General features: G+C 54.7%; 2 protein-coding genes across 2 annotated transcripts in view; one reads left to right on the top strand and one right to left on the bottom strand.

Annotated features, from left to right (window-relative positions):
* The window catches only part of CDC20 (cell division cycle 20), a 31,336-nt gene extending 16,254 nt beyond the window's left edge, over window positions 1–15,082 (top strand). The window contains 7 exon segments of the mRNA XM_003767215.4: window positions 12,790–12,980; window positions 13,099–13,244; window positions 13,351–13,579; window positions 13,666–13,862; window positions 13,998–14,092; window positions 14,274–14,502; window positions 14,596–15,082. Of these exon segments, the coding sequence (XP_003767263.4) occupies window positions 12,790–12,980; window positions 13,099–13,244; window positions 13,351–13,579; window positions 13,666–13,862; window positions 13,998–14,092; window positions 14,274–14,502; window positions 14,596–15,018 (1,510 nt within the window). The 3' untranslated portion in view covers window positions 15,019–15,082.
* Window positions 15,083–15,252: 170 nt separating this feature from the next.
* On the bottom strand, window positions 15,253–20,293 carry ELOVL1 (ELOVL fatty acid elongase 1). The gene is made up of 8 exons (XM_031969280.1): window positions 19,984–20,293; window positions 17,237–17,299; window positions 16,968–17,158; window positions 16,681–16,761; window positions 16,531–16,587; window positions 16,334–16,439; window positions 16,089–16,225; window positions 15,253–16,006 (listed from the first exon to the last, which is right to left on the bottom strand). The coding sequence occupies exons 2-8, from the start codon at window positions 17,280–17,282 to the stop codon at window positions 15,794–15,796; spliced, it is 831 nt and encodes a 276-aa protein (XP_031825140.1). The 5' UTR covers window positions 17,283–17,299; window positions 19,984–20,293; the 3' UTR covers window positions 15,253–15,793.
* Between the last annotated feature and the right edge of the window lie 2,722 nt (window positions 20,294–23,015).

The following is a 23,015-nucleotide window of genomic DNA, read 5'->3' as shown; positions in this document are numbered from 1 at the left end:
CTTGTTTGTGTTTTGTTTTGTATTTCAATAGCATTTGTTTCGTTTGTGATCCTATTTACTTAATTTCAAAAATAGTACTGCATTCTTGAAAGAGGCCAGAGGCTCCACCACACTGTCGAAAGGATCAATGACAAAAATGGCAGATAGAAAAAATTGTGCCCTGGGAGCTGGGGGTTCAGATCTGGGAAGGATAAGGTGCTTGAGCTGAGTTTTCAAGGAAAGTAGGGATTCTTAGAGGTGGAGATGAGAAGGGAAGGCATACCAGACATTGGGCACAGCCTGGGCAAAAGCTTGGAGATAGAAAATGGAGTGTCGGATGTGAGGAAAGCCAAGGTAGCTAGGCTAGAGTGTGTGGAGGGAAATAATAGAAGGCTAGGTTGGAAAAGATTTTCAAAACCAACCAGAGAGAGGAGTTTTCTCTTTACCCTAGAGGTATAAGATACTAGTTTTAGTAAGGGGTGATGAGGTCAGAGCTGAATTTTAGCAATATCAAGTTAGCTACTGGGTAGTATATGGACAAGAAAGGAGAAATAGGAGGCGGGCAGGGAGGCCACTGGGAAGGCAAGTGGCAGCTGTACCACTGGAACAGAGGCTTTGAATCCAAAAGATGCTCCATGGTTACTGGGGAAGGAGGGAAGCTAGGGAGTCACTGAGGAACACACCTAAAGTGTGAACATGGAGTCTGGGAGGAGAATGGAGAGGGGCACAGAAGGAAGCAGGATTTGGGGAAAGAGAAGTTCTCTTTGAGGTGTGCTGAGTTTGAGGGGCCTGCAGGGAATCTAGCATCGATGGCCAGGAGCCATTGCACCACCCTGCCCTATCAGACCAGCTGGTTTCCTCTTCTGGACCTCTGTGCAAAACCCTACCGGCCAGGACTCTGGGGCTTCCTCCCACTGTGGGACTGTGTTTTCCCTCTATGCTCTCCCTTTGAGCAGTCTCAATTTCCTCACCTGAATAGATCTTAAGGTCCAGAGCCTCTCTCCATCCTTGCAGAGTTCATCCCAAGTCACAGGGACCCCCCTCAGGATACTGGAGTTGTTTGCCATTTCCTTCTTCAACTCATTTTACAGATGAGGAATCTGAGGCAAATAGGGTGCTCCGGGTCACCCAGCAAGTAAGGTAACCTCAGGTCTTCCTGACGCTAGGCCTGGCACTCCATCTCAGGTACCGCCGAGCTGCCCCTAAATATGGTAGCCTGATGAAAAATAGAGTCCAGTGAAAATCTGTTTAAAAATAAATGTATTAATGTAACATAATAGCAAAGAATTAGAAAAATATATTTCTCATTCAGGTTTATTTGTAATAAACTTTGTAAACTTTGTAAGCTTTGTAAACTTTGTTTTACTTTGTAAGTAAAAAGAGTAGTTATAGGAAGCCACATTTTAAGAAACTTTTAATTCCTGAATTTAACTATATAGGTAATACTACACATATTTCTAGATAAGTTTACAATGATAAGTTGAATTTGTTATTGCCATTTAAAATATTTTAGCAGCGTGAATTGCCTGGTCTTCTCTTTCTTTAAATTTTCCTAGGGATGCTAGTGAGTACACAGAATTTTAGCTACATCTCATGAATTTGCATGCTCACATACTCACATTCTCACGTAATAAACAATGTAGTAGAAAATCCCGAAGCATTTTCTAAAATCAATAATGCTTTTACTATCCTTGCAATATTTTTCAATAGCTACATTAAAATAAACTTGAAAAGCAGACTTTGGAAATAGCTTCAGCCACTTGTACTTGTGATCAATGGTTGTCACCTCTCAGAGTGAAAGGGTTTTAGTATTGATAAACGAAAGTGCTAGGCAGTTCTTAGACACTTTAAATCCAGGTGGAGTGGTTTTTATGTCTTAAAAATGGAAGTTCTGGAAGGCATCCTTTCTTAGAATAAGCCTGTTTCATTCACCTGAAAATTTTGTTGAAAAATATATCCACAGGGGAGCAGCAGCTCTGAAGTCAGAAGGACCTGAATTCCAATCTGGTCTCAGACACTTAACACTTCCTAGCTGTGTGAACCATGGCAAGTCACTTAACCTCAATTGCCTCAGCAAAAAAAAAAAGTATATCCACACTTATTTTCTTCTTCAAAACATCAAGATATTTTGCCACCACGTGCAAGTGAGCTCAATTTAAAAAAAAATATTTTATTTCCCCAGTTACATGTAAAGACAATTTTCAACATTTTAAATTTTGAGTTCCAAATTTTCTCTCTCCCACCGTGATTTGATATAGGTTATACATTTGAACTCAATTTTCAAAGCAATGAGTCAAGCACGATAAAAGTTCCTTCAGTATCGACTTCATTTCCATTTTCTCTCCCTGCCTTAAATATATTTGATGCTTTTGTCTGCAGAATGGCTGCTGTGCTAAAAGGAATGCATTGATGATTGTAATCCTAAATCCAGATTGCTAAAAGATACTCCATTTGATCATTGTAACACTTCTGTTCTTTGTAGTTGTTTGCAAACCACAAAAGGCTACTGCAACTTGGTCTTTTTCTTCTGTTTCATCTGCATGTTTTATAAGATTCAGCCCCTCTGACATCATGCCCTATTTTAGAACCATGTTCATATCATTCAATTACATCATCATTTAACGCTTTAGCAAGCTGTTTCTTTTTTGTGCCTGCACTGTAGTGTTTCCAACTCATATATTCTTCCTTTTGTCCATTTTGGTAAGAGCTCTTGTTCCCTTTATTTATTTAAGCTATACATGTACATTCAATTTTTATATATTTCCATATGAATCATGTTAGGAGAGAAAAATCGGAACAAAAGGGAAGAACCATGAGAAAAGAAAAAGAAAAAAGGTGAAAAGTGTTGATCCATGTTCAGTGGCTACAATTCTTTCTCTAGAGGCAGACGGCATTTTCCATTCCAAGTCCATTGGAATTGCTTTGAATCATTTCATTGCTAAGAAGAGCCAAGTCTGTCACTTAGTCTTGTTGCTATTGTGTATGATCTTCTCCAGGTTCTGTTCACCTCATTCAGTATCAGTTCATGTAGGGCTTTCCAGGCTTTTCTGAAATCAGCCTCTCATTTCTTACAGAACAATAATATTCCATAATATTCATATACCACAATTTATTCAACCATTCTCCAATTGATGGGCATCCATTCATTTTCCAGTTTCTGGCCACTACAAAAAGGGCTGCCACAAACATTCTTGCACATACAGGTCTCTTTCCCTTCTTTAAAATCTCTTTGGCATATAGGCCTAGTAGAAACACTGCTGAATCAAAGGGTATGCACGGTTTTTGAGCATAGTTCCAAATTACTCTCCAGAATGGCTGGATATATTCACAATTCCACCAACAATGTATCAGTGTCCCAGTTTTCCCACATCCCCTCCAACATTCTGCATTATCTTTCCCTGTCATTCTAGCCAATCTGACAGGTGTCTAGTGGTATCTCAGAGTTGTCTTAATTTGCGTTTCTCTGATTAATAATGACTTAGAGCATCTTTTCATATGGCTAGAAATAGTTTCAATTTCTTCATCTGAAAATTGTCTGTTCATATCCTTTGACCATTGATCAGTTGGAGAATGGCTTGATTTCTTATAAATTAGAGTCAATTTTCTATATATTTTGGAAATGAGGCCTTTATCAGAACCTTTGATTGTAAAAATGTTTTCCTAGTTTATTGCTTCCCTCCTAATCTTGTCTGCATTAGTTTTGTTTGTACAAAAACTTTTCATTTTGATATAATCAAAATTTTCTATTTTGTGATCAGTAATGATCTCTAGTTCTTCTTTGGTCATAAATTCCTTCCTCTTCCACAGGTCTGAGATGGGAACTATCCTATGCTCTTCCAATTTATTTATAATCTCATTCTTTATGCCTAGGTCATGAACTCATTTTGACCTTATCTTGGTGTACGGTGTAAAGTGTGGGTCAATGCCTAGTTTCGGCCATACTAATAATCTCCAATTTTCCCAGCAATTTTTGTCAAATAGTGAGTTCTTATCCCAAAAGCTGGGGCCTTTGCCAACTGTTATCTTAAAAGTAGAGCAACTGAGGGTCACAAGGAGGACATAACTAATTCAAGATTACCCAGCTATCCCATGGATGTCAGAGGTGGGACTAGATTTCAAAGGAAGGTCCTCTTGTTTTGGAGCTGCATGTCCCATGTGCAGGACATAGCTTTTCTGAGCTGCAGGGCAGCTCTCCCCCTTTATTTGGCTCACAGATCTCCAGGATGCTGGTCTTCCTTTATTGCTTTCCACCCCTGAACAGGAAAGCTTAAATTAGGACTAGTGAATCCAAAGCTCATCCTTAAAGCGCCTTCGTAACCTGCCATTTCCCTTTCCTGACTCCCTTCCTGTTCTGAATCTTCCCCTTGGAATCGGCACCAGAGGAACACTTTTCCCCTTCTGTGCTTTCCAGGCTTGGTGGGCAGTACTCAGCAGGTTCTCAAGGTGTCATCGGACTGGTGGACATGGGGATGCTGTGGGGATAGCATTTACCTAGATTCCAGAAAGGCTTCCAAGCAGGGTCTTTGAACATTGTTGTAGAGAAGATGGAGAAATGTAAACTTGATAAAAGGGAGAAGAGTTTAATAATAGACCTCCAGAGGATTCATCAGTTAGAGGGATTCAGAACCGTTTGTGTGGCCAGACACCCTCAGAAAGCAACTCTTAGTGGCTGACAGTTGGAGGAATAAATGCTCTGTGCCTGGCCCTGGGCGGGACTCCTTTCTTTTTTTCATCCATGACTTGAATCAAGGGTATCATCAGTCAACAAATACTTATCATGTGTGCTTTTTTCTGGGATTCTAAGGGGGGCATAGGTGGGATGCTCGCCAGCAAGGAACTGCTATCTAAGGAAGGTGACGTGTGTAAGTAGGTGGAGAGTAGCCTGGGCAGCAGGTGATGGCAGTGGTTCCACGAGGGGGAGGGGGGGAGGATACCCAGTACAGTGATGTCAGGATCCACATTGGATTGGCTCACCAAGATGAGACTCAGTAGGGATAAATACATCTGCTTTGGGGTCAAAAATCAGCCTCCCAAGTACAAGGTGAGGAAGACTCAGTTAGGCGGGGCTTTGACAAAGCTCGAGCATCTTGGGGACACCACCGAGGCACTGGTCAGAGCGCCAAACCCCAGACCCTTCCCAGATGTGGCTTCATAGGGGACACTTCTGACTCTGCCTCAGTTGTCTACTGTAAAGTGGGCCAATAATAAACTTTGTTATAAGACCGCCATTACTACTACCACCACTATTACTATTTAGCCTACTGCAAGGTCAACCTGAGTCAACAGTCTCAAGTCCATAAGCATTTATCAAGTGCCTGCTATATGCCAGGCACTGTACTAAGGCCCAGGAATATAAAGCCAAAACCAATTTCAGGTTTTAATGGGGGAGAGCACATGCAGACAAGAATGAAGCAACAAGATTTCGACAGGATAAATTGGAGATGATCTCAGAGGGCAAGCATGAACATTAGCGGGGATGTGGCAGCCAATTAAGTGAATGGGCCCACATCAAGGAGCTCAGGACTTTAAGAAAGTGTCTACAGGAAGGGCTAAGCAAAGGGCTGGAATCCAGGCATTCAAGGATCCATCCAAGAAACTGGGAAAAGACACCAGGAATGAGGTCCCTGAGCAACTATGCAAAGAGCTTTTGTGGGAGGGAGAATAAAACAAACCTGGCCCCATAGAATAGAAGCAGCAGCAGTGGGAGTTGAGGCCGGGTAGAGTTTAGGCCTGAGTGTCAGGGAAAATGGCAGGCTGGTTCCTGTTTTTGAGTAAGCTACCCCTTTGTTTCCTTTGCTCTCTGGAAGCTTCCCTTGATGCTAACAGGGCTGCTTCCACTTGGGGGATAGAATTTGGTGGCCAGACACAGAGAGGCCGAGGATCTGAGATACAGTGTGATTCCCCAGGGGGGTCTGCCACCTGGCCCCTGTCTTGGATGCTGGGCGGGCTTGGTCCGGGACTCGGGACATCTTGGACTGGATCAGAAGGGCTTGCCTGAAATCTGGAAGAGCTTGCTGTCTTGGTTTGAGGGAGCCCCAAGTAAGCCCTTCCTTTCTGGGGGCAATTCCATGTTGGCGAGGGACTAAGAGACTGCTTAGCCCTGGTCCCACAAGGCCACGACCCTCTAAGATGGGGCCATTTCCTGGTTCTGCCATTGGCCCAGGCAGCCTTGCCCTGACTTGCCTTACTTCTGACTGTGGAAGTGTTTGAGAGAGGACTGTGGGCTCCAGGCCAACAAACAAGGGAGGGACAGGACACCCTGTTCCTAGAACACACCAAAGGGGCAACTTCTGAAGCTTTTAATGAAGCACACCAGGCCACATCATGTACAGGCTCCAGCGGGGCCTGGTGAGAGGCTGTTTGCCCAGGTAGGCGCCAGTAGGAAGGCCTTGGATACTCACTGCAGCCCCCTCCCCACTGCTCCTTTCACTTACCTCAACAGAGTCCCGGCACTGCCAGCAATGCTTGTGTCACCCCTCTCTCTTTCCCTGTGCAGGGCCCTCCGGCAGACCCTATGGCCTCCACTACCTGACCTGCATCGGGTCCTTGGGAGTTTCCTCACTGAGCCTCCCACCTCCACGAGCCAGGTGAGTTATGCGCTTATCTCCTGGGCTTCCTGATTAGGTCTATGCCCCCCTCATGGGCCTTGACCTCATCTTTCCTAGCCCAAGGCCCCAGCCGTAACCGAAGAAGAGGAACCGAGCGTCTTGGAGGTCCTTTCTGAGTCCGTAGATGGCCAGTCCCAACTGGACTACCCCATGTTACTCCAGGCTGGCTGCCCAGGCTCCTCCTGGTCCCCACCTTTAGCCACAGCCCCTTCACATTCTGAGCTTGACCCTACCACCCACATCGACAACTACTCCTACCTGCCTCACTTGTCCCAGCCTCCCCACCGCTCAAATCCCTGCCACCAGCCCTTGGACAAAGTACCATTCCCTAGAGCCTCCAGGCCTGAATGCCTGCCAGTGACCCCCCTCACTCCCCTGCTTTCCCAAGTGAGCCCGAGCTCAGCCTACTGACCTCCTGAGTGGGGCCCTCACCTGCCCACATCCCTGTCTCCTGAGCAACCCTTAAGGAATCTGTTACCCTCCCAAATTAAGCCCCATGGAGCACAATTGGGGCCAAGCTGCCCCCCTCCCCCACCCCCCAGCCCTAACACTCCCTCCTAATCGTGGAGGCCTGAGCAAGCCTGGGCCTGAGCTTTATCTGAGCAGCCATTGGTCCCCAGAGTGACCGACCCTAGGGACTGGAGCCTTTATCACAAAGCACTTGAGGTCTCTCCCAACACCCGGGATTGAGTCTTTCCCAAAGCCTCTGCCACCTTTATTGTACAGAATTGGAATCAGCTGTATATTCTTGGCCGTGGCGGGGCTCCTTCGCCATCTGCCCGGAGCGGGGCTCCTTCGCCATCTGCCCGGAGCCTGGCATCGGTGACTCACCTGGCTATCGCACACAGCCGCTCAATAAAAGTTTCCTGGAATGACCACTTGGGTTCCTACACTGGGGACAGAGAGGGAGGCAGCTGAAGGAATGGTCAGGCCCCTGGACTCCGTCCCGGGCCCCCTGCTGCCAGGCGGCAGAGAGGAGTCCATGGCTTTGCCAAATGAGTGTGGAGAGGCCCTCAAAGGCAGGGAAGAGAGGCACTGCCCCCAGCTCTTGGTGGGAGCTACAGGCCTCTTATTGGAGCTGGGAATGAGGAAGAGCCAGCTAACTTTCAGTTCTGACCTCCAGGCTGGTGACCTTGGAGAAGCCAAACCCTTTCCCTGTGGCCTGAGCACCTGCTGTGGTCCCAGCGCCAGCTAGGCACGGAGGGACAGCCTGAGACAGGAGGGCACATGTGCAGGGCCCTGAAGACTGACAGGGACACGCCAGCTTGCTCATGTCTCAGTTAAGCCCCCCAAGACCCATGATGAGAAAACCACTAGCAGCATCTCAGCCCCTTCCACCCCACTCCCCTGAGGAGCACCTCAGGGATGGCTAGCAAGGGTCAAAGGGAGAATTCAGGGGAAGTGAGGAGGAGAGAAGACTTTCCAGGCTAACCCAGGGCAGAGCTGCCCTCAACACATGCTTGTGGACTAATGGGGGGAAGCCAGATGATGGAGAGCCTGAGATGTCAGGTGGAGGAACAGGGAGAATTAGAAGAATCCTTGAATTTCTGAGATTCATGGGCAGGGAAACCCCTCCAAAGAACATTGTTTCTGCACCTTCTATTGTGCATTTGTGCCATGGTGCATCCAAGCACCGTTTGGTCTCTGGTGGAAGACCTTCACAAGGAGGGGGAGCCCACCTTCCCCCAGGGCAGCCTAGGCCTCTTGGAGGTAGCTGTTAGCAAGCTTCCTCAGTCAGTGTCTTTGCAGCTTCTTTAGATTCTGCCCCGTGAGGCTAAGGAGAAAGAACCTAGTCCTCGGCAAGGCAGCTCTTTCTGTCCCTGAAGGTGGCTGGCATGGTTCCCCGGGTCTCCTGGGCAGCTTGGATGGCCAAGAAGTTTTTCATCTCCTGCCAATGGTGAAGGATGACAGAGCCCCCTGTGGTTGGCTCTGACAGCAGAGAGCTGGACATTCCCTCTGTTCACTGTGGGCCAGTGACGCCTTCCTCCAAGCCCCACCCTGCCTCCCACCCGGAGGCCTTTCAGAGCTGGGGCAGGTGCGGGAGGGAGGTCCTGGGCTACGTGGCCAGTGTGCTGGCCAGAAGAGATGTCTCTTTCTGGGCTTGCTTTCCAGCCCATCTCTCAGGCCTTGTTCACTGTTCTCAGTCCCCTCCAGCACCTCACTCTGCATTCAGCCCTCACCTCTCAGCACCCCTCCAGCCTCACCTCACCCATCGTACTCCTGATCACCCAGTCACCTCAGACTGCTTTCCTCACCTTCCATATCCAGTGAATCCGTTGCCACGGCCCAGCCATTCTTCCCTTGACATGTTCTCCACAAGGCTGGGTGACATTCGTTCCCCAAAAAGGTCCCTGCTCTTTGTGGACTTTGTGTCTTTGTACTGGCCACCCCCCCACTTCCCCAAGCCTAGAATGTCCTCCCTCATTTCCACCTTTCAAACCCCGTGATTTCCTGCAGATCTCAGCCCAGATGCCTCCCCCGAAGAGCAGGCCCTGGCTGATTAGCTCATTCATGGCGTCCTTGGGCTTCACCCAGGCTGGTCCCCTGCTAGCTTAGACCAAAAGGAGCATGAAGTAAGATTCTTGTACTAGTCCAGCAGCTAACAAAAGAACCTTGCTTAGCCGTGACCGGAGGATAAAGACTGGTCCGGGAGATCAGCTCCTCACCAGTGACCATGAGTCCGTCACCCTCCAGAATGGTTTTAAGATCTTTCAAGGGAGAACCAATCTCCAATTTGCTTGGAGCTGGGGAGGAGGGGAAGGTGAGTCAATTGTTCTCTCCCCTCAGAATGAAAGCTCCTTGAGGTCAGGGTCTCTTGTCTTTGTTTCTCCACTGCTTAGCCGAGTTCCTGGCACACAGCAGGTACTTAATAAATGCTTGTTCATTGGCTTACATGGCTGTTGTGATTCTGCGCTTCCTCCCAACTAGCTCAGTCAAGGGGCCTGGGGCCCATACCAGATCGGTCCAAACAAAGCTGCGTTTGCTAACAGGTTCACCTTGGATCATGTTAGGCCCTGACTCAGAAATCTTGTTTTCCCCTACCCCCTTGGCCCACAAAACCGAGTTCAGCCCTGCGTCAGGTCCTGGCGGGAGCCCTCTCCCCAGCTTTCGGTTGCCTCCTCTCACAGCCCCCAAATGCGGCCCTCCCGGCTTCTGTTCATTGCTAGGCGGAGTGCCAGAGTCCCCGCGGCTCTCTGCGCGGCATCACCGAGCCCCCTCCCCGGGAGGGCCAGCCGCCCGTGCCCTTCCCGGCGCATGACTGCCTCAGCCCGGCTCCCTATCCCTGCCTGCCCTCCTCCCCACCTCCAGGCGCGCCCTGCGCCCTCCAGCTCGGGAGGGCTGCCCCCGTGGCTCCCTCTCCCAGCACTTTCTGACCGAGGAGCCTGACGGGGAAGCCTCCTGGCTTTCCTTTTTCGTCCTTTGTATCCATTAATTAATTATCTCCCCCCCTCCCTCGGCCTCGTCAGGCCCCGGGCATTCTCCAGGGTTGCACCTTTCTGGGCAGCCGGGTTCCGGCCTGAAACCCCCAGACCCAGCTAAAAAAATCAAAACCCCCCGCTCCGCCCCGCTCCTCCTCCGCAGCGTGCAGCCCCCCCTCCGGGGGCCTGGTCCGTCCCGGACAGGGAAAGCTCCGGGGGGGGGGGTTATTGCTCAGAGACCCCCCCCCCCCTCGCTCGGAGCTGGAGGGGGGCTGGAGGGGCGGAGACCCCGGAAGCCTCCGAGTGCGACTCCTTCCTCTCAGGGCTGAGGAAAACGAGGTCCGCGCAGGCTTCTCCGGGTCTCATCCGCCTCGGAGGTGGGCCCGGGCCCGAGGTGCAGAGTTCTCCTCCCTCCTCCCTCGGGGAGGACTCTGCTGGCGCCGTCCCACAGGCGTCCTCTCCTCGGTGTACCCCAGCCGGCCCTGGGGAGCTCGCGGGCAGCGGGAGACAAGGGGGAGAGAGTGCGGGGGCCCCGGGTCCCAGGCTCCCCTCCGAGCCCGTTTGGACTCGCTGCGGGCCCCGCACCGCCTAGGCTCCGCCCCCCGGGGTACCCCGGTCCTCCGTGGGCGCACATATAGAGAAACACATAACACACACATACACACCCCCCCCCAGCCCGTGCTCCGCCTCTGCCTCAGATCCGGCTCTCCATTGGCCTCGTCCCTGTGACCCCGCCCCCTGTCCGCGCCTTAGCCTCAGCCTTAGCCTCTCATTGGTTCTCTCTCGTAAGACCCCGCCCTCATTTCAGCCCCCTTCCCTCACGGGACTTAGTTTCTGATCAGGCCCCGCCCTTGTCGGCGCCTCGGCCTCTAGCTCTCTTCATCATGCTCCCGACCAAGCCGGGGTTGGCTTCTCGCGAGGAAGGCGGGTCTCGGAGGAAGTCCCGCCCCGAGTGCTGGAGCCAATGGAGGAAGGCGATTGCAGCCGTTGGATTTGAAGCGGCCAATGGGAGCGCGGCGGGAGCCTTCAAATGGCGGCGGCCGGAAACGCCCAGCCTGCGAAGTCAGTGGCGGAGGTGGCGGTGGTGCCGGTCCGGTCCGAAGGGAGGCCGGGCAGAGGTACGAGCAGGCCGGGGACGGGAGCAGAAGCTGGGGAGCGGAGCGGGGGCCCGAGCAGGGATCAAGGGCCGATCGTGCGCCGCCCGGCGGGCTGCGGCCGGCGCCGGGGCTAGAAACAGCCCGGAGATGGTCCCGGGAGGGGGTGGGGCCCGTGGGAACCTGAGGGAGCAGCAGGAGCGGGGGGCGGGGGGGCCGGCCGTCTGTGGGCCGGTGTGTCCGTGGGGGGTGACCCGGCGGGAGCGGGGCCCTGAGCAGGAGGAGGGGCGCGAGTTCTGGGCGGACAGGCGCACCCTGAGGCGCTGCCGCGACCTCGGCAGGCTCCGGAAGCCCTGGAGGGGGGGTCCCCGAGACAGGAGTAAGAAGGGAGACCCCCCCCCGCCCGAGCCGGGGCTGCCTCGCTTCGGTTTTGCAGGCCCCCGCTAAAGGTTTCCCGGGCCTGAGGGAGCGGGAGGCCAGAGGCCGGACCGAGCGCTGGGGAGCGGGCCCCGGCCCGGCCAAGCCCTGGCGGCCCCCCTGGCTGGGCTCCCGGCTGCCAGGCCGGCTCGCCCCTCTGCCCAGGAAGCTCTGAAACGGCCCCCTCCTCGCTTTGCCAAAGCCCAGGGTCCTCGCTGGTCCTTCCTCCCCGCCCCCGGCCCCCCCCGGAGAGAGGCCCAGCCCCCAGCAGCGTTCCCGCAGGGCGCCGATGCCCAGGCCCGCCCTGCCCGGCTCCGCACCGCCTTGTTTCCTCGCCACCCTTCACCATTTGTCTTTGTATCCTGGGTCTTGCCCTCGCCCCGAGCTCCCTCTGGACTTTCTGGCCTGATGGTCCTGTCCTTGCTGGGGGCTCCGTCAGGGAGAATTCGGCCAGTCCCATCTTGTCCCTTTGGGGATATTCCCGGCGTTCCCTCCGCATTTTGCAGAGGAGGAGAGTGAGGCGGGCAGGCTAAAGTCACCCGGCCAGGAAGGTCCGAGGCTGCCCGAGGACAGCCCCTTGCCGTCCTCTGCTGCTCCTTCATGCACCGCCCTGGGCTCCACGCTCCTGCCCCGCGGTGGGCGTGAGGCTTACATGGGATGCCCTGTTCCGTCTGTGGGCTTCCAGCGCTTATAAATGCTGCCACCAAGGTTCTCCACGCCCGGGAGTTTTCGGTGCGTGTGATAGGGACTCCTGGGGCCTCCATCCTTCTAACTGTGCGCAACGGATAGCTTACCAAGGAAACAGACTATTGAAGCAGTCATTGTTGTAGTTTTCAAAACAAGTTGGGAGAAGCCCAAGTCTTCCCTCCCCACAGACAAATCCTCCAGCCTTATCTCTACGAGGTAAAATCCATACTTGTACCTTCTCCTTGCTCTGTGGTCTCCCACAATGGGCTGCTCTCTCTGAGCCGATTTCTGGCCTGTTTCTCTTGCTTCCTGTCCCTGTGCGGTTTGTTGTTTTTTGAACCCAATTCTAGGCCTTGACATTTATCCCTTTAAAGTTAATCTTGGTGATTTTCAGCCTTTTGGTTGCCGTCCCATCATCCTTGACTCCTCTTTCTATACCGTATTCACTCTGCCCCTTTTCTGTCCCTTTGTGGTCACTCTAATCCAGGCCCTCGTCTTCCCACTGCCGTACAGCTTCTCGGAGCCAACAGCCCAGGTCTTCTTAGAGTGGGCCCCTCTTGACGACCGACGGCTTCTCTCTTCCAGGTCCAGTACCATGGCTCAGTTTGTGTTTGAGAATGACCTGCACTCCCTGCTCCAGCTGGACACATCTATTGTCAACGCACCTCCTGCTCGATGGCAACGCAAAGCCAGGGAGACCCCCGGGCCCCCCCCTTCCCCAATGCGCACAGCCAACCGGTCACACAGTTCTGGGAGAACACCGGGCCGGACTCCTGGTGAGCGAGGACCTGGGCCTGGGGCAAGGCGGGGTGGGAAGGAGATGTGCCCCTAGGGAACCTGGTCTGGGAGTCAGAGGCAGGAGTCAACACTTCTAGCCTCTCTCTGTCTTCTCAGGCAAATCGGGTTCTAAGACACAAAGCACCCCCAGTAAGGCAGGTGGGGATCGCTACATTCCCCATCGAAGCACATCCCAGATGGAGGTGGCCAGCTTCCTGCTGAGCAAGGAGAATCAGCCAAGCAACCACACGCCCACCAGGAAGGTACGTGTGGTGGGTATGGGGGGGACCCAAGGGGGAAAAGGGGGCCCCGGTTTGTGTAAAGATATAGTCCGGCACCTTCCTGACTTTTGAGTCCTGCCCTCCTTAGGAGCAGCAGAAAGCCTGGTCCTTGAATCTGAATGGTTTTGATGTGGAGGAAGCCAAGATCCTCCGGCTCAGTGGAAAGCCCCAAAACGCCCCTGAGGGCTATCAGAACAGCCTCCGGGTGCTGTACAGTCAGAAGGCCACCCCAGGGTCCAGCAGGAAGAAGACCTGCCGCTATATCCCCTCCCTTCCTGACCGCATCCTAGACGCCCCTGAAATTCGCAATGACTATTGTGAGTGGTCTCGAGGAGCTTTTGGGGTGGGGGGCCAGGAGGGCTGGGTAACCCTGGATACAGCTGCCCTCTGCTCTCTGCCTCAGACCTGAACCTCATGGACTGGAGCTGTGGCAATGTCCTGGCTGTGGCTCTGGACACCTCTGTGTACCTGTGGAGTGCGGGCTCTGGGGAGATCCTGCAGCTGCTGCAGACAGAGCGGCCAGGGGACTACGTGTCCTCTGTGGCCTGGATTAAGGAGGGAAACTACCTGGCCGTGGGGACCAGCAGCGCAGAGGTTCAGGTGAGGCTCCCCTGTGAGGCAGCACCTCCGAAATACCGCCCCCACATAACACCACTCAGGCAAGGGCCCGGAGGGACCACTGACCTGAGGCAGGAGGATGCCTGCCTCCCCAACCTTCTTTCCCTCCCTCCCCAGCTGTGGGATGTCCAGCAGCAGAAACGGCTTCGAAACATGAGCAGCCATTCAGCCCGGGTAGGCGCCTTGGCCTGGAACAGCTACATCCTCTCCAGGTCTGAACTGGGCCCCGGCCCCATGAAGACTCCCCCACCCCCGCCGGCTTGCTCCCTGTCTCTGACATCTTGTCATGGTTCTGCAGGGAGGGAGGAGAGGGTCGTTGGGCAGATGGGGAGCCTCTCCCCCAGGGAAGTGAAGGGTCTCAGAGCCCCACCCTTAGCCATCTTCTCTTCCCAGTGGGTCGCGCTCTGGCCACGTCCACCACCATGACGTTCGAGTGGCCGAACACCACGTGGCCACGCTGAGCGGACACAGCCAGGAAGTGTGCGGCCTTCGCTGGTCCCCTGATGGCCGATACCTGGCCAGCGGCGGCAACGACAACTTGGTGAATGTGTGGCCCAGTGCCCCCAGTGATGGTGGCTGGGGTCCCCTGCAGACCTTCACCCAGCATGTGGGCGCAGTCAAGGTGAGAGGCTGAGGCAGCCCGAGGTGGGGACAGCCTGACCCTAAGGGGCTGGCGCGTTCCTGACTCTGTTTTCCCTCTCACCCTCCCCGCTAGGCCGTGGCCTGGTGTCCATGGCAGTCCAACGTGCTGGCCACCGGAGGTGGCACCAGCGACCGACACATCCGGATCTGGAACGTCTGCTCGGGAGCGTGTCTCAGTGCCGTGGATGCCCAGTCCCAGGTGTGTGCCATCCTCTGGTCCCCACACTATAAAGAACTCATCTCTGGCCACGGCTTTGCCCAGAACCAGCTGGTCATCTGGAAGTACCCAAGCATGGCCAAGGTGGCTGAGCTCAAAGGTCACACGGCCCGAGTCCTGAGCCTGACCATGAGCCCCGATGGCTGCACCGTGGCCTCAGCTGCCGCGGACGAGACCCTGCGCCTGTGGCGCTGCTTTGAGCTGGACCCTGCGCAACGGCGGGAGCGGGAGAAGGCAAATGCAGCCAAGAGCAGCCTCATCCACCAGGGCATCCGCTGAGGCTGGCCCCAGCTCCCCCACCCACTGGGTTTTATTTTTCTAATAAAGACATCTGTCCCCCTGCCTCCGTCTGCCCCTGCCTTGGTCTGTCCTCTCGCAGCTGCTACAGGCCCCACCTGAGAGGGCCCAGGGGCCCTTGGGGAGGGTCCTCACTGACACTGAGACATAATCGGTGGGTCACTGGTGGCCCGCCCGTCCCCCTGAGCACCAGAACAGAGCACACCGCCAAGCCACTGATGTTTCCTGTCACTTTAATTAAGACACGTGTGAGTGAGCAGCCCCTGTGGGCTGTGTTCTCCCTGCCCCACGCCCCTCCAGCAGCGGGGCAGATGTGGGGTGAGAACCAAGTCCCCGGTGATCAGGGGAAGATTATTGCTGACCTCTTCAGTGTGAGAAAAGTTAAAAGGCCGCAGGCCTGTGGTTGGGGCCAGCCCTGAGTATTCCCCTTTCCCCAGACAGGCTGGCCCAGGGTGGGGGGGAAGGGGGCATGTCCAGCTCAAGCTGCACCCCCACCCCCAGGGCTGTGCTGTGGCAGAGGGCAAGGGAGCCCCTGTGGTTAGGGGTAAGGTACAGGGAGGGGGGTGGTCGTGGTCCCTGTGTGCCAGCTCGTAGAAAGAGGGGAGGGTCCGGGTTCGTCCCCCTGCTCTAGCCAGGTCCTGTGACCCACCAGCAGAGACGTGATCCGCAGTCCCCCTGCCCAAATGGAATGGCTGCCCTCAGTGCAGCCCCGAGGCACTTCGGTGGTGGGCGAGGGCCGGGGTCAGGCCAGCCTGGCTCAGTTCGCCTTGACTTTGGGCACTCCATTCTGCTGGGCGGCCTTCGGCAGCCGCTTGCCTTTGGTGTACGACTGGTACCAGAAGTTGGAGAAGAGCACAAAGAAGATGGTCCCGTACATCCAGATGAGGTGGATGATCACAGGGTACTGGTAGTCACAGCTGGGCAGGAAGTAATACTGAGAGATGTGCAGCGAGACCAGCACAAACTGGATCTGGGGGAAGAGAAGGCGGGCTCAGCACGAGACGGGGAGGGGAGCCAGAGAGGGCACGGAGCTGGGGGAAGGGGCTTCTCACCAGCTGGATGGCCGTCATGTGCTTCTTCCACCAGAGATAGGGCTGGGCGGCCGGGCCCAAAGCGGACAGCCCGTAATAAAGGTACATGATCACATGCACGGAGGAGTTCACCATGGCGTGGAAGGAACCCATTCCTCCTGGGAAAAGGGAAGCAGATCAGAGTAGTCAAGAGCTGAATGCAATGCGGGCTCCAAGGGAGCCAGCAACCTCCCTGCCCCAACAGCCCAGTCCCATCCCCTCCTCACCTGGGGCCACCCTAACGCCCCACCACCAGCTCCAGGGCAGCACAGAGTGATGGAAGACATGCAAGAAAGTCACCTGGCCGTCCTTCTTTCGAAGAATAAAGATTACCTGGAGGGGAAGGGCTAAGGGTTAGAGCTGGAGCCCGGTTGCCCCCGGCTGCCCCCAGTCGTCCCCGGCCACCCCAAGCCCGCTCACTCACCGTGTCCATCAACTCGATGAACTTGGAGAAGAGAAAGAGCCAAGCCACACGAACCATCTGTAGGGGAGGAAGGAGGTCCCCAATGAGGCCCTGGCCAGTTCTAGCTCCCCAAATCAAGCTTCCCCGGCTCCAGCCCTACCATCAACTCACCCGGAGGGCCTCTGGGTTCTGGGAATAGTCCACAGGGTCACAACGCCATGTGTAGGTACTCAGCCAGCCAGACATCAGGAACTGGGGTGGGGGTGGAGGGAGAAGCTGCTCAGAGCCCATTTCCCCCAGACAACCTCAGGCCCTCGGGGGACCCTGCCCTGCCCTGCCCACCCCTCGTGGAGCCACTGAGGGCAAGGGGCCATTAGGGGCAGCGGCCAACTGCCACCCCGGGCCTGGGTTAGGCCTACTTCCACTACAGCCCCTCCGGACCAGGGGTCCTCCCTCACCTCATAGACTATGTAGAGGGAGAGAGCCACCAGGGAGAAGTTGTATACGACCATGAAGCCGCGAAGCTGAAATGGCTTCCGATTGGCCATCAGCCGGGGCCCCAGGGACAGCACGAAATAGACATAGCCGATGAGGATGGAGGTCATGAGCAGCGGGGTGTCCATCAGAGGGTAGCCCTGGAGCCGGGGGTCTGGGGAGACACAAGCACAAGGTCAGGACCTAGGAAAGCTTGGGGAGAGGAGACGGGTCAAAGGGGCTCAAGTCTCACCTGCTCTCTTCATCACCTCATGGTAAAAGTTCATTAAGGACTCCATCCTGGCTGGATTGGCTTCTGGGAAGGAAAGTTAGGAGGGTCAGACGGGATCCACAGACATCTCACTACCCTATAGAGGTGGAGGGTTGTGAACAAGCTGCCCATGGATACCCAGGTCCTCTGGGTAACCAAGTTCAAAAGGAAAGGAGGAGGGAAGAGATGGGAAAAGAGCAGAGGCAAGAAGAGCAGATGCAAATCTGAGCAACACTGGAGAAGGGTGACCAGAGAAGGGAGAGCGCACAAGAGCCCAAGCAGGGCACAGACCACAGGGGGGCCGCTCCTGGGGTTCCGGGCACAGACCACAGGGGGGCCGCTCCTGGGGTTCCTTTCCAGGGCACTCTTCCCACTCTCCTGCCAAGATTAGGGTGTTGCTGTCCCCCATCGTCCCCCTGCAAGGTTCCTGGTGCTCTTCTTTAATTACCTCCCCCCCAGACTCCCTCTTCCCTTCCCCCATGCTTCCTCCTCGCCTCTCTTCTCCTTCCCTGATTCTCTCCTTGCCTCCCTCTGGCTCCTTCCTCTCATTTCTCCTGGCTCCATCCTCACCTCCCTCTGGTTCCCTCCTCTCCTTTCCCCGGCTCCCTCCTTGCTTCCCTCTTCCTCCTCCCCTATCCCCGTTTCCTCCTCGCCTCTCCCCGGCTCCCTCCTCGCCTCTCCCCGGCTCCCTCCTTGCTTCCCTCTGGCTCCCCCCTTTCTCCCTCCCCTCTCCCCAACTCCCCATTCTCTGCAACCTCCCAACCTCCCTTCTCCCCAGCTCCAAGGCAAACCCCTCCCTCCTCCCTCCCAGTACTTGTCCCTCTCCCCCAAGGCCCAGCACCCCTTCAACCCCTCTAACTTCCCCAACCCCTTCCCCGCAAACCCACTCCCAACCCCTCTGCTTCCCCCTTCCAATCCCCGCTTCCCTCCCTTAAACTAATCCAGGCACCCCCTCACCTACAAAGGCACCCAACCATCACCCCCCCCTACTTAAAACCCCCCCCTATCCACAACTCCAAACTCCCCACCTAACGCACAAACCAAATCCCGCAACCTCCCCAACCCACCAAAACTCCAGCCAAAACCCAAACACCACCCCAGCATCCGGAACCACCCTTACCCACAAGCCCACCAATTTAAGCAAAAATCCCCAAAGAAATAAAACCAAAAAAAAACCTCAACCCCTCCCCATCCACCCTTCCCCATGCGCCAACGGTCCCTAAACCAACCACCAAAACACTAAAACCCAACCCACACCCTCCACCCCCCCCCCAACACACACAGAAACCACCACCAACTCCCATCACGCAAACAACATCCCTACTCATACCCTAAACCCCCAACCTCCCTCTTCCTCAAAAAAAAAAAAAAAAAAAAAAAAAAAAAAAAAAAAAAAAAAAAAAAAAAAAAAAAAAAAAAAAAAAAAAAAAAAAAAATTTTTTTTTTTTTTTTTTTTTTTTTTTTTTTTTTTTTTTTTTTTTTTTTTTCCATTTCTAACACACCCGGCTTCCTCATCGCCACTCCCACCCCTCACCCAACCAGCGCCCTACCCCCAAGCACCTCTCACTCAACTCTTACTAACTACCTCCAAAACTCAACTGTCGCAAGGAATGATCCCAGATCTCCACTACAAACACTTAGAAATCTCTCCTCCCAATACCCCTAGTCTACCCTCAACCACAAACTTTATTTTCTGCCGAACCCTTGCGCACAGGCACAACACCAACACGGGACATGCTAAAGGAAGCCATGCCGGCCTTCATGAAGGAACAGATGAATGAATGAAGCCCAGAGGAAGGGACTGGAGTCTTTGCAGGGACCTGAACACCCCAGCACTGGCGCCCACTGTATGGGAGAGCAGGGCGGGCCCCAAACATCTCCCCAGCTCTGCCCGCCTCCCCCATAAGGGGAGAGGTGGGAGACTCCCAGCCCGATGGTCAGGTGGGCTCCGGCCCCTTCTGGGTCCTCCGGAGGCAGCGGCTGCAGGTACTTAACTAAAACTTGTGGGCATCAACTGATAGTCGGAGGCTGGGTGCCTAGGCTGGGCTCCCTGGCAGGCTGCCAGACCACCCCCACTTCGGCAGCCAGCAGCCAGCCTCTCTGCCTCCTCCCTCATCCCCCGGTACGAGGAGGGAGGAAGCAAGGCTGGCCCAGCGAGGCCCTGCGGGGAGTCCCGGAGGCCTAGAATGCCGAACCAGGGTTTGCCTCGGCGGTGGGGGCGGGCGCCACTTTCCAAGGGGAAGTTGGTGTCCCCAGCGGCCTCGGGGCGGGTCCCGGGCCGCTTGCACATGCCCGCGGCGCGGGCCCCGTGCCGGGCCCCGGCGGGCTCCCTCCCGCTCTGGCACTGCCAGTCACGGCCAGGGTCACACTCACACGCACACGTGCTCCTCCCCACCTGAGTTCGGAGAAGGCCGAGGGCCGCTCCCAGGGGGGAACCAGGCTGCCCGACCCCACCCCCCACGGCGCTGCGAGCTTCGGGCCCCCTCCCCCTGCTCTCCTCCACTCTCCCCTTCCGGCCCGGGCCAGCCGGGGAGAGCGGACACGGGACGGAAAGAATGGGGAAGGGAGGGAAGGAGGGCCCCAGGGAGGGGGGGGGGTCACCAGATTGGGGGGGGGGGGAAGAGAAGGAAAGGGGACCCGAGCCCGGTCCAGACGGAAAACCCCGCCCTCCCGGCCAGCCGCGCCCGGAGCCGGAGCCCCGCCTGCCCCGCCCGGGCCCAGGAACTCACCGGGCCAAGCGAGCGCGCGCAGAATTCCGCGGGGCGGGCGGTGGGACGGCCGGACTGGCAGGGACCGGGGGCGGGAGGGGGGGGGGGGGCGGAGGCGAACCAGCTACCGGAGGGCCAGGCCGGAGAGAGCGGGAGGAGGGCGCGCCCAGAACCAGGGCGAGAGCGAGGGGAGTCCGTCCGTCGGTCGGTCGGTCAGGACGTCCGTCGGTCAGTCCCAGGGCCAACCCGGCCGCCACTTCCTCCTCCGCCTCCTCCAGCTCCCGGAGCTGCCGCCGACTTTCTGTCACCCCAGGGGGAGGGCGCCGAGGCCGGGCCCGAGGGGCGGGGGCGCCGCTGATTGGGCCGGCCCGGGCCTGGAGGCCTGGCAGGCCAGGGAGGACTGGGAGGGCTAGGAGGGCGGGCCTCAGCTCAGCTCAGCTCAGCTCAGCTCATCTCGGCCAGCCCGGCCCAGCCCAGCCCGGCTCGGCCCGGCCCTCCCCGGCCTCGGGGGAGGAGCCTAAGAGGGAAGGGGGTACCGAGCTGCTGCGCCCTCCCGGAAGCTTTAGCCGAGCACCCCCCACCCCCCCCCCCCCCCCGCCCCCGAAATGGCCCTGCCCCGACGGTTCGGTCCAGCCTACTGCGCTCCACCCACCCCACCCGCCAAGCTCCTGGCTGTGGCCCACCCGACTGGGACCTTCTTTGGGCCTGTTTCTTCATCTGTACTAAGAGAGCTGTGGACTCCGCGGCCTTCAAGGCCCCTTCCAGTTCTAAGGCCATGATGCCTGTGATCTTAAACATCTCCAAGATCAAGGCCAATCCCAAACAACAATCGGAGCTATTCACATCAGACTCGGATGTCTGACACCGTCCTGACACTGTCACGACTGGGGGTGGGGGGGAGTCTTTCGGAGGAGCTGCACTTGTTTAGCTTGGAGCACACTCACAGAACAAACAGCTAACCCTAAGTCTGAGCTGGCCTAAGTCTGAGCTGGCCTTAAGCGTGCAAAGAGCTCTCCTGTGCTTCTCCCGGCCCAGGGACAGGAGCAGGAGCTGGGGAGAGGCTTCAGTCTATTAAGAACTTCCCAACATCCTGGGGGGTTCCTGAGGGCTGCCTGGAGAGGTGAGTTCCCGGTCCTTGAAGCCTTCGAAGCAGAAGAACCACTTGTAACCCAGAGCCGGGATTTCTTTTGCCAAGTGGGTTAAACTGGATACCTCCGAGGTCCCTTCCAACCCTCGAACCCAAGGTGTCTCGGCCCCAAGTTCTCGGGCAGCCAGAGTGCCTCCTAAAATAAGGCGCCGGCATCCGGACGTGTGCCGAACGTGCAGTCTGAGCAGGGCGGTGGGAGGCCGTTAGCACCCTGGCTAGGGACCTGGCTGGGTTTAGACTAACCCAGAGGAAGGATAGGCCTCCCTTGGTCTCTTGACCCATAGAGCCTACTGACTCATTATTAAGCCAGCAGTCAGCCACAACCCTTAAGTTTCCGTCTTTGTTTGGGGCCCGACCTATAATTTTACAGGTGTAAACCTGTAATTTGCACTCCCTGTGTGAAAACTCCCTCTACCAAAGCCGATAGGCAACCCTCTGTCTCAAAGATCATTTGGTCCCAGCAAGAACCCTGTGAGTAGGTGTATCATTATCCAAGTTTTACAAAAGAGGGAACTGAGGCTGCTATTCCCAGTAACGTTGAAAACACAAGAATTCCTAAAACAAAGACCTGCTCTTTAGCCACTATTTCACATCGTCTCTCTTTGCCGATTTTTTTTTTTTTTTGGCATGAATTACTCTCTTGACGCAGTCACATCTTCCCAATGGTTTTGTTTTAACCAATTACAAGAATCTTACCAGTGTAAGAGCTACCATTTACATGAACCTTAAGGTTTGAATAGCACTTAACAACACATATCATTCGATCCTTGCAATCACCCTCCTAGATATCTGTTATTATTAAATACTCATTTTGTAGCTCAGAAAACTGACACTTAGAGAGGTTTAGGGAATTGCCCAGAGTCATGTAGCTAGTAAGTGTCCAATTCAGATTTTGAAATCACATCTTCCTGACTCAAAGCTCCGTGTTTCTAAAATATCCCCTATTAAAATACATCTTACCAAACACGGGAGAACAAAGGGAATTCAAAAGCCCTGGGTTTTAAACACCCCAAGACACAAACTCCTGGTAAAGGACTCTTTATTTGACAAGAACCACTAGAAGGCACTTTGGCAGAAAGTAGGTTTATACCAACATATTAATTACAACATACACCATAATAAGTTTCAAAAGAATTTTGGTCCAGACCCAGGATTTGAGTTCCTAATGAGGAGACTCCTTCTGCAATTGTAGATAGACATCTACTCTTCAACTTGTAATCGTAGAGAGTTACCTGAGACACTGAGAGATTAAAGATCTTCCCTGAGTCACTTAGCCAATTTGGGTCAGAAGTGACACGTGAATGTAGGCCTTTCTAATTCTGAGGGCAGCTCCCTATCCACTATACCTGCTGTCTCTCAACTCTACCAGATGGTAAAAGGGACTGAATATCAAAGCTCACAACATTGTAAAACAACAGCAACCTAAAGGAGAAATTAATTTAATTAATTCATTAATAGGGCGAGAAGGGGAGAATTCATATTGGCACAAACAAAATCTGTGCAGCTGGGATAATTTTTAAAAGTGTTGAGAGGGGAATGTTTTCAACAGCTATTTTTGATAAAAGTCAGATCTCCACAGTTTATAGAGAACTGACAAAAAATTGACACGGCTAGAACACAAGACAAAGGATGAGAGGGTTCAGTCATATGAACAGTTTTCAAAAGAAGAAATTCCAACTATCAACAGCCATATGAAAAAATACTCCAAATCGCAAATAGGTAAATGCAAGTAAGAACAACTTTGAGGACTGACCTCACAGCCATCAAAGTGGCAAAGATAGCAAGGAATGGGCACAAGTCAGTGTTATTGGGGCTTGGAGGAAGACAAGCACACTAACATTAAAGTACTAGCCCCAAAGGCTGGAACACCTGAGATCAAATCCTGCCTCAGGTATTGACTAACTTG

The sequence above is a fragment of the Sarcophilus harrisii genome, chromosome 4 (genome assembly GCF_902635505.1).
Source record: "Sarcophilus harrisii chromosome 4, mSarHar1.11, whole genome shotgun sequence".
In the NCBI taxonomy this organism is placed as follows: domain Eukaryota; kingdom Metazoa; phylum Chordata; class Mammalia; order Dasyuromorphia; family Dasyuridae; genus Sarcophilus; species Sarcophilus harrisii.
Note: the sequence above shows the minus strand (reverse complement) of the source record. Positions and strands in the feature narration are given on the sequence as shown.

What these genes read in the sequence shown, in the direction of transcription:
- ELOVL1 (XM_031969280.1), bottom strand. Translation starts at nt 17,282, where the DNA reads ATGGAGTCCTTAATGAACTTTTACCATGAGGTGATGAAGAGAGCAG. An exon ending in CCCTCTACATAGTCTATGAG is followed by an intron (nt 16,762 to 16,967) that starts GTGAGGGAGGAC and finishes CCCCCACCCCAG; the next exon opens with TTCCTGATGTCTGGCTGGCT. An exon ending in GGGCGTTAGGGTGGCCCCAG is followed by an intron (nt 16,226 to 16,333) that starts GTGAGGAGGGGA and finishes CCCTTTTCCCAG; the next exon opens with GAGGAATGGGTTCCTTCCAC.